We start from the raw sequence: 11,429 nt of genomic DNA, 5'->3' as shown, positions 1-11,429 counted from the left end.
TTTTAATCAAATAGATAAAAATGAGACAGTAAAAGGCATCTTACTCTCGTTTCCTGACTCTTTTTGTATTGACTGGTTTCTGTTCAGCGACTTCCTTTGGCATAGGGTCTATTGACGATGATGTTGTACTACTTGTTGTTGTTGGGTACATTGTCTGTTTCATCATGGCTGCATTCTCTTGTGCTTGCTTTCTCAGATCTGGGCTCTTAGGGCCTCGGAAATCAGACGCTGATGACCCCCTGATGTATGGAGAAAGAAGAAAAAATTTAATCAAAAGTACTTTATGGAAGTGATGTATGTTATCTTTTGAGATGTTATATAATGTCATAGAGTTAGATATAGAAATATTGTAAAAAGTTTAGATGAAACGAAAAAAAACTTTAAAAAGAAAATAAGGATAGATTTTAAGTGATAAAGAAACAGCTTTTGTAATATATTGAATAACATACATTGGTGGACACTAGGTACTTATTTCAAGCCCAAGTCTCACTTAATTTATCTTTTCAATGTTTTAATTATTCATAAAACTGGAATAATTTTAATTCTGAAACCTCATTGATTGTAAATAATGGTCTTATCAGTTTTTATGCACATAGAAGTAGTAAGTCTTCCATCAAGACTACAACAGTATGAAAAACCACAAACCAATGGACATTCCTCACAAGAAAGCCTGCATGTGGAACTGCATGATCATGACTGTGGACATACCAAAGACCCTTTACTCCTCACAGGAATGCCTGTATGTGGGACAATCACCACCATCAATATTTCAAGGACCATTCCTGTCTGAGATCATCATGGGAGATTAAAGTGAAAATGGCATCTATTTTTAAATCATTCTGATTGTGAACCTATGACCGATCAGCCCATCACAGCCCATCATGACAAAGTTGTCAATCGAGCACAGTATGCAATGGAGACGGTAAGCATCCAACACTTTTGACTGTATGACCATTTAAAGTGCAATAGGCCACATCAATATGAATTGAAGAGCCTCTACAGATGGATTCAGTCAATTATTCAGATTGATGTAATCTCTGAACTAAAAACACATAGAAACAATTAAATGAAAACTGACCCAAGTCTGAACAATTTTTTTGTCAGCTGTAAGTGTATGTTGCAAATTATAATTTTCTAAAGTGGACAGAACAGATAAATTGTTACATTATTGTACAATGTATACATATATATGTGTTTCCGATAAACAAAGGTCAAATACTAGGGCCCAACTGTGGAATTATCTTAACTTAAACCTCTATCTTAACTTAAAACTCTGTGGTAATCAGTAATCACTTGCGTGACATATTGCAACATATATTGTAGACAACAGATGACCTTTTTTTGTCATATCAATACCACTTGTAACACTCCTCACCGATCCATATATGACACAGCTATTTTTTAAAAATACATCATATGACCTTGTCCATATTATTTTCTGTGGCTTTGTCTTTCCTACACCACATAAAAATAAAAATCTGCATATTGGTTGGAATGTCAAATATGCAGTGATGCAAGCATGGTCCTTCAAACTTGTGGAGCCGTTATATTTCTCTCCTTTGGTCATCCATAATCTTTTGTACTTTCCTCGACACAAAAAGCCTATGTAAATATCCTACACACGTGGCTTGTTGGAGCTATCATCTGGATAAACAAGACCATGTTGGCTCACGATTGTCTGGTTCAAGATCTTTTGTCTACATGATAACCTGATACAAGATGGCATCCAAATTTATGAATGACGTTTCACTTTCGTACAGGACGGCCCTATCTGTTCCGGAAACAGATTTGGTCAAGAGTCAAAAAGAGGATGCTACACTTGAACATTCTACTTTATCCAAAATCCATATGAAGGCCTACATGCTAAATTGCAGGGATTTAAAATAGATCCGGGACAGCTTCTGGCTAGTGACCACTGACCAGTAAAACTCTAGATTAAATTTGAACCCTAAAGATTTAACATTAAACTACAGTTATTCAAATTAAAACATTTACACCGCGAATTAAGATCTGCAAGGTTTAAATCTTTCAAGTTGATTAAGAATTCACCACTCACAAACTAGCAACTACATCCAATATCATATTCTGGAATTATTCTAAATTCATGAATTTTAAAGGAATGGGCCTCCATACTTCATGAAATTATTTTACATTTCAAACACACATGGTTTAAAGGGGTTTAGAACGAAGCTATAAAGAATTGCCAAGTCCAACTTCAATGACAAGTAAAAATTTTCTATGAGTTAATAATATCACACACTTGCAATATGAAACAAAATTGTTTCAACAAACAAATCCACATCCACAGAATTCCATCTTGCTTAAACTTCTTGTTTGCTCATGAACCACCATTTATCTATAATGAAAACTGCCAACTCATTCTTAAGGAACTTCTTACTAACCTCTACATACATCCCGCAATCTTACTGAAGAAAATGAAAGCAGGTGAATATCCAACTGTGCAGCCTACCATACATTCCATATCCTTCTTAAAAATCTATAGGAGACCCAAGTCAGAAGATGGTCTAGTCTACAAACAGACCAATTTCATATTTAGTTTATGCTAATTGCAAAAGAAAAGCGTTATGAACCATCTAAGATCAAATTATTTATATCATCATACAAACTATTTTACCTGTAATGTAGTCTACAAACTGACATTTTGTTTGTGGATAAAAAAAAACACATCTTGTAGGTTTTAGCATGAAAAAGACTAAAACTGATATTTTGCCACAAGGCACAAGAATAAGAGATAAAGGCCAATATGCCTCAGCTTTCGTTTTTCGTTTTTCAATACCCTGCTTATGACTCAAAGACTCAAATGATTTTATACAGTTAATCAATACATGTAACAATTCATTGCTCAGTTCTTTTCTGTTTCAAACTTTCAGAAAGAGTATGGCTACTAAGACTAGCTTGTTGGATAGTTACAATAGAGATTGAGAATGAATGGAAGTTGTAGGAGTAAACAAGAAAAGGGTGAGCCCAGTACTGACTGAAATCAAACTAGTTCAAATCAAACCTAAACCGCCCTGATATTTCAAATTGGGCATGCTTACATACTGTATAAGCAGAGGATATACTCTCAAAAACTTTGGGAACTTAGATGCTGCTGACTTATTTTAATATTCATATAAAATAAACTAAATGTCAAACCTTTTCATTAATTTATTATAGTTACTATAATTACTATAAAATTGAAAACGTGAAAAAAGAAAACTCAACACAGAGAAACAATACCCTAATTTTTGGTGGTTTAAATTGTTTCTACAGATTGTGTGACTAAAGAACAATTTAAAATGATCCCTTAAGAAGATGTGTCTTCTTCACTAAGAAGATGAAAACAATGAAATTATAACAATGTAAGAGTTTTAAAAGTGGTTAATGTTGGGAAAATGTCAAACAAGTTTTTAACGTGTTTAGACAATCAAGATGTATACATAAGATTTTAAAATGTTTATAAGCAGTCTTCGTTCTTTCCTTCTACATGTATCTGGTACAAAAGAAAAATTCTAAACCTGTCCTCAGAAATGTTAAAATATCATGTCTTACCAATACTGCTGCGATACATGTACTCTAGCCCCTGAGCGAGCTCTCCGACAGGAGACACTTCTCTCTAGATAAACCATCGTGGGAATAATGACAAAAATCAACCTAAAATTCCCAAACTATCAAGTCTGCGGTGGCTTTCAATAGACAAAACAGGGAGGAGCATGTCCACATAAAAAACGAAAGGGGAATTAAAAAATGCTTGAATACCGGACCTATCATGAGTAATACCTGTACAGTTCTAATTCAAGGTACAACAATAGAAGGTGACAATACAACGCACGGCTTGATACGACAAACACCATGTGACCCAAAATTGGCAACCATGGCTTGTACCACAGCTTTGGACAAACACTATTGACAAAGAGGAGGGGACCACAAATATATTGTTTCTCCTTGAAAATCTAAAAGTGGAAATGCACATTGTGCAAACGAAGAAGTGAAAAATGCGCCCACGTTAGAAGGGTTGGACGTCATCGACCCAACCGCCAAAAGAACACAGCTACACCCTAAATGATTGTTATACACTTGCAAGTTGCAACAATACACTATTGCCGATAATTCTGATATCCTTTCAACTTTCAAAATTGTTGGATACACTGACTTTGTTATAAAATATAAGTACACTGCTTTAATCAGGAGAGCCCAAGAGGGGGAGGGGTAACGCAGTAGATGGTAGAAACTAGTCAATCTTGCCATGCAAGAGAAGGAATATTTGATCACAGAGGCAATTTACAAGCAGGATAATGGAGGGAAAAGTTGAGATATATCAAATATCACATTCCAACTTGTGTGCTACAATTCTATTTACATTTTCCCCCTGTTCCAATTGATAAATAATACAAAAACCAACTTTTTATCCCCTAGATAGTGAAGCAATGTAATCTACCACTATGGAATTCGCTTGGACTTTTCACAATTTCTTTTGTAATAGGTCTTGTCAATCATCGCAGTCTAAAGCAATAACGTTGGTTTTCGTGGCAGGGACAAAAAGTCTCGCTTTCTATTTATCCAAAGAGCTTGAAGTAAAGACACCTTGTGACCAAGTATAAGCACACTTGCTAACAATTATTTTTCAAACAATATTCCACCCCACAAAGTTTCATAAAATAAAAAAAGTGATTATTTGTTCAAGCATGCCATGTAGGAGTACCCCCTAAAGGTCGGTAGGTGGTTTGGTTGAAAATTATTAATTCTATCTATGAAAATGAGTCCAATCAATTCATGTTTGTTTAAACATTGTGAGCTTTTTGTGAGGTAAATTGGACCAATTATCTCAATATGCTTAGGGTAACCACGTGGAATACGGTCTACCTTGAATTTTCTTTATAATATGAAAATATACTGAAGTATCAACATGACTTCAAGCAGTATCACACCTAACATTAAAAGCTTTCAATTATGTTATTTTCTATGACAAAACAGAGCCTCAGGTGTCAAAGCAGATAAATAAAATCATAATAACATCTTACGACTTTTGCCAATCATCAGACTCACAGCTTGTGATGACCTCTAAATTGTCATTATTACATCCAACATTAATTATTATCAAATAATATGAAACCATCATAATTCAATGTATATAGGCATTCAATCTACTTTTACTTTGAATTGACTGATTGCTTTATATATCATGCTCACACTTTAAAAAAAAACATGTATTTTTAGAGCCATGTCTATTTGATAAGAAATCATTGCGTTTAAGTTCACTGGTTGAAATTAAGAAATTATATTTCATTCAATGAATTTGAATGGTCCAAAATGAAGAATTCCTGTGGAGAACTACCTCCACACATCCACCCATGACCAAACAATGTGTATTAATCAGACCTGCAACGTAATTAAATTAAATTAATAACAGCAGGTACTTTTTTTCATATTCAAATAAAGTTTTGAGGGGGTACAGATTTACTCATATTTAGTTTCAGGGACAATTAACACTCTCTCAGGATGAGGTAAACAGAAATAGCTCCCTCTATCAACCCCCTATGGAGAGGGAGGTGAGGGATGAGGACATTGGTTAATTTGCAGGAGGGAAGTTCTCTGAATATCTATCACTTGGATGGGATCCCTCCTACAGAGTGTCATAGACTGGTCAGTCATAAATTCCTTGCGAAGATGGTTCACATTGCTAATGAAAACATGTACCAGAAGAGGTTTTCAATTACTATACAACAGTTTATATCTGATAAGACTAAAACACTTCATATCTTGACACAATACACAAGTAAATAAATTTTTTTAAATGTGAAAACATACTAAATCACCTACTGAGAGTCGATGGGATCTTACATGTAGATACGCATCTTGATTTGATTAGCTTTGTTTAATTTAGAAATTCTCACAGAATATTTAAAAAAATTATAAAATCAAAATGAATGTATATGTAGGCCTGTATATCAGCTCTTCAGATTGAATTGGGCATTATGCAATTTGCAACATTTGGCCGTTTTTCAACAATATGCAAGGGGGTAAGTAATAGATGGGGAAAGAGATAACTTCTCTCAAACACCAACACATAGAACCTCTAGGTAATCACAACAGAAACTCAATGAAATGTGCAATGTCACATAGAACCATAAGCAATGTGAACGGACCATAGCAGTCTTGCAATCATGAGACTTCCCATCAGTACTCAGCTGTGTGGCCCATCGTCAGCTGCTTCAAGAACCAATTTGGTAGTCATCTCAGCAATGAGGTCTTCTGAATGAAGGCCGGCATACATCACCTCTCATTACCTTAGTCCTTATCATCTCCTCATTCTTACATCTGGGTACTAATTGATGATGTGACTAACATCGAATGCTGTCAATTTATATGTCTGAGTCTTTTAAGTCTTTCACAGTTTAGTAGGGAAGATAGTCCAAATATCTATCTCTTGGTTCAGAATAAGTTACAGTAGATTTGCCTCCAAAGTTAGGAGATTACCATTCAAAACCATGCGGCTTTATAACCGGAATGCACTTGGTAGTTCAAATGTCAACATGACATGGTAAAGCTATTTGCTTTGTTGCAACTGGTAGGGAAATGACAGGATGAAACAATAATAGATTTCTTTTGAATAATGCATTTGATAACAATGTTATGTGAATACACTTTACAAAATTCATGCACATTAACATTAGCCTTCCTTGTTATTTCAAAATAGCATCACTTGTAGGCATATATTTACTTTTTCAACACAGCCAGTAACTTAAAGTGACATGTCAATGAGCTCTGAGCAATGAAATCTACTAATGTCATGATTAAATATCAACGCCCACAAACATGAATATTTGAGTATGTTTGAGCACATGACAATGCAACAAGTGCACGTGAATGTTCAATCTATCAAAGAAGAAGAGCTTAAATATATTTGATTAGGTACACCTGGGTTGAAGTATGAGTTGCTATGCAAAAAACAAAACAAAGAGATAGTAGATAATGCGTCAGCATTGTTGCGGCACATTAAAAACAATCCGATTGAGCAATCCATATTTGTCCTATCATTCCAATTGGCCCTACCTAGACTTTGTTTAGTGGTTATTTATAGCCCTCTACGTGCCTCCGCCACCATTCTTTCATGTACACATGGCATGGTGAAGACATAGAAAGGAATGTGGTGATCTGACTGCTCACACTTTGCTTTTAGATTCAAACAGAATGTAAAAACAGAAACCTCAGTATTTGTTCACTAAAAATAAAAGAAAATGGAACTGATGGCTTATCTTTGGATCCCTTGCAAAGAAGCAGAATGGTGTACACGACTTTTTGTCCAAGTCATGCACCTACACTATAATGAGGTCAATACAAGTTATAACACATATTTTCCTTCTGAAAGACATTACGTTTTGTAAATGTATACATGTTTCTTGATAATTGTCATTAAAAAAATATACAAATCCATAATAGTGACCATTCCTGTCTGAAAATCCCTTGGAATTACACCAACCCCTCATTTTCAATAGACACTGAAGGACCGGCTAGTCAATCATGCATGTAGGACCATAGTGGTCATAGTGATTAACATGATGTCACTGGAATTAATCTCCCATGACCATGGTGTCAATAGATTATCACTAAATCACAGGGATTAACAGATTAAGCTTAGGGTTGTTAAGACTTGTAGGTTGTCTCCAAGAACAGACTTTCACTGACACAGTGCTGAGATAAAACTTGATAAATGTATAGAATCTCTTTATTTTTGTTTCCTGAAATTGTGTAAAAGGCGCAATTTCTGTGTTTCTATTTTGAAATAAGAAATTCCTGTGTTTTTCTGTTTTGAAAAACACAAATCTAGATCTAAAAAAAAACACACCCCCATTTTTATTCACAATGAGATTCCCTTGATAATGGTCAAAAACCAAAACCATATTGGTTAATTGTTCATGTTTCTGTTATCTAAAACCTGATATGTAACAATAAAAGCACCAGAGTGGATAAGACGTACATGTATGTCAGGGATTCCTTGTGCAAAATCACAGACATTCAGAGGTTTTACAACGTGCTTGTTCATTATACAGTAGAGAAGTCTTTGCTCAAAGACTAGTCCACAAAACTGTTGGTCCATGTTATCGTTCTCATGTAATACATTGTAGCACTATTTAAAACAAGTGGAATGCCTCTGGCCGTCTCACCTGCATCACGCGATTCAATATAGCAGCAGTGCTGATTTTGAAAACTACTATAACTCGCACAAGATGTTCAGTGATACTTGGTTACTCTTATTTCCACGTTTTATGAACTAGACCAATACACTTATAGAGATATGATGGCAATTCAACAAATACCCCCAACGTGGCCAAAGTTCTTTGACCTTACATGACCTTTGACCTTGATCATGTGACCTGAAACTCGCACAGGATGTTCAGTGATACTTGATTACTATTATGTCCAAGTTTTATGAACTAGACCAACACACTTTCAAATTTATGGCTGTAATTCAACAAATACCCCAATTTGGCCAAAGTTCATTGACCCTAAATGACCTTTGACCTTGATCTTGTGACCTGAAACTTGCACAGGATGTTCAGTAATACTTGATTACTATTATGTCCAAGTTTCATGAATCAGATCCATAAACTTTCAAAGTTATGATGGTAATTCAACAGATACCCCCAATTCGGCCAAAGTTCATTGACCCTAAATGACCTTTGACCTTGGTCATGTGACGTGAAACTCATGCAGGATGTTCAGTGATACTTGATTAACCTTATGTATAAGTTTCATGAACTAGGTCCATATATTTTCTAAGTTATGATGACATTTCAAAAACTTAACCTTAGGTTAAGATTTTGATGTTGATTCCCCCAACATGGTCTAAGTTCATTGACCCTAAATGACCTTTGACCTTGGTCATGTGACATGAAACTCAGGCAGGATGTTCAGTAATACTTGATTAACCTTATGGCCAAGTTTCATGAACTAGGTCCATATACTTTCTAAGTTATGCTGTCATTTCAAAAACTTAACCTCAGGTTAAGATTTGGTGTTGACGCCGCCGCCGCCGTCGCCGCCGCCGCCGCCGTCGCCGCCGCCGCCGCCGTCGCCGTCGCCGTCGGAAAAGCGGCGCCTATAGTCTCACTCTGCTATGCAGGTGAGACAAAAACCAAACCCCAAACCACTGGTAAGAAGTGATTCTGGATGAGTCACCCCAGTGGACATTGAAAACAAGTGGTCATAAGAAATGGTCAACAAGATTCCACTATTCACCACAACAAAAGAATACCGAAGAAGATGAAAGGAAGAAATCTCCGGATGTGTAAAGCATGTTGAATCTATGGAACAAATTAATTCCTTGAACTCTTGAGACACAGACTAGAAATAGTGTTTTGTCAAAATTGTTGTCTGACAACTATTCTTGATTTTGAATGGCTGATGAGAAGCAGAGGTGTCTGGCTAATACTATGGTAACTGTCAGATAAAGAACAGACTTTGTCTGATAAATATCAGACAAGTCCTTTCATGAAATACATGCACTCTCTATGACAGGCCTAAAAAAAAACAGCACATGATTTCTTTAACTACAAAGGATGTAGAATTTGTCTTAAATCAGAAAGTAATGAGCAGTACTCAGCCATTTTGTAAATCTAATTTGAGACTTTGGTTGTAATCACCATCAGCTTAAAGAAAATTGAAAAAATGAATCAAGTAGTTACTGCTTGGTTATTGAATAATTAGCCGCAAATGAGACGAGCTCTGACATCTATGATTTCTACCTAATTTTCAATCAAGTCTTCATTACTGCAGTTATGACTTACACGGTCCCATTTCTTCGTCTCCGGATTACATTCAGCGCTGGTACCTCGCAAAAGATATGAGCATACACTTCTTGTACATCTCCAAATTCAAGAAGACAACGAGCAAGATTCTTCAACCCCATCTTTCATTGGTAGATCGAGTTCAAAGCAACAACTCTTGGAGCCTGTCCAGATCCAAATGAACTTCACTCTACGAGGTCTCAGGTGTCTTTGAACCTTCCCCGTAGGGATGTCAGTTTCTTAATTATCTGTAGTGGAAGACTGCTTCTGGTTGGGTAAACTAAAAGAACTTGTGCCAATCAAGGCAAATTAATCCTGATAATGACTTAACTAAACTAAAGGCTTGATACCTTGAATGGTACTCACTATCAGTACTTAAATAGTGGACAATGATTCAGCCTTTATCTCAAGGTGTCAATCGTCTTAAAGACAAATACAGGATTTCTTAGGCTATAGTTTCCTGGTCAAAGGCTACTCAATAAACCTTTGTGGTATGGAATAGACCCTGATTAAATCTTATTCTTAGGAATAGGGGCCTTTATGTTTGAACGTAAACATTTTTATGACGTCAAGACAATGTATGTTGTACAAAGATATCAAGGAATTGGACTTCTTTCATGGAAATCCATACGCAGGTATGGCAGAAGGGGAAATACTTGTAAACAAAAACAGAATAGTGGTAATTAACCTAATTTGACTACGTATTTCATTCACTTGTTGTTACTTTGATTTGAACTGTTGACATGTGCTCGTTTTGGTTCAGGTCCACCGACGTTTAGTTTCTACATTGTTGTACCATTATTAGTCAAGGAAGATTCTATGATTTTACAACAACAGATAGAACACTCTTGAAGTGGTAAGTTGAGAACTAAAAGGGCATTAATCATTAAAAAATTTATTGTGTCAATTTGCGAAGTAGATTGCCATAACCCTCATAGTCAGTTGTAATCAGACTGAAATTCAGCACGTTGGAGCCTTCTGGGAATGAACTTACATGATAAATCTTTGGAGTTTGAATTCAACTCACAAGAGCCCTTCTGGCTCTCACCAGATTCAATCTTAACTCTTTGACTCTCAAGTTATGTAATTCAGATAGGCTTTGTACACAAATTACAAGATTAAAATTGCCAACCAGTTAAGCCAATAACTTCTAATATACTACAGTCACACCAACGAAACTGATCAAAGACCGATCAATGATGCTATTTTGAATGGCAAAGCATCGGTTGGTTCGAGTCAGGTTTTGTCAGTGTGACTGAACATATTACACATGTTATGTACGTACCTTCCCACACCCTTTGCCTATTCACATCTGTTGCTGATTGTTCAAATAGGAAATGTATACAGGTAATCACGATAAAATGAAAGACAGTATACAGGCTGCTGGCATATTGATTCTATTTCATATCCGGTCGGTAAGTCTTTGCTCTAAACATTCAACTGTTTACATGAAAAGGAGACAATTCTGATTCATGATTTAAAAGCGACAAGACGGATTTATAAGCCGGAAGCAAGGAATATAGAACAGATGACCATGACATACAGGGCCTATATGCAATAGAGGACTGCTTGAATTGGCTTTAGACAATATTAAAAAAAATAAAAATGATATTCCTCTAAGAACTGATATGATGTAAACAA

General features: G+C 35.7%; 1 protein-coding gene across 2 annotated transcripts in view; it reads right to left on the bottom strand.

Moving 5' to 3' along the window:
* Nucleotides 1-10,034, bottom strand: part of LOC129260878 (protein Shroom3-like) — a 35,837-nt gene extending 25,803 nt beyond the window's left edge. Inside the window, exons 1-2 of one of the 2 annotated variants that reach the window (XM_064114127.1) lie at nt 9,789-10,034; nt 45-239 (exon numbers count right to left, since the gene is read on the bottom strand). In XM_064114127.1, the coding sequence (XP_063970197.1) occupies nt 45-239; nt 9,789-9,910 (317 nt within the window). In that variant the 5' untranslated portion in view covers nt 9,911-10,034. The remainder of the gene's footprint in view (nt 1-44; nt 240-9,788) is intronic. The other variant, XM_064114125.1, reaches the window with a different exon arrangement.
* Between the last annotated feature and the right edge of the window lie 1,395 nt (nt 10,035-11,429).

This window comes from Lytechinus pictus, unplaced genomic scaffold (genome assembly GCF_037042905.1).
Source record: "Lytechinus pictus isolate F3 Inbred unplaced genomic scaffold, Lp3.0 scaffold_19, whole genome shotgun sequence".
Classification (NCBI taxonomy): Eukaryota; Metazoa; Echinodermata; class Echinoidea; order Temnopleuroida; family Toxopneustidae; genus Lytechinus; species Lytechinus pictus.
The sequence above is the reverse complement of the archived record's forward strand: the minus strand, read 5'-3'. Positions and strand labels throughout refer to the sequence as shown.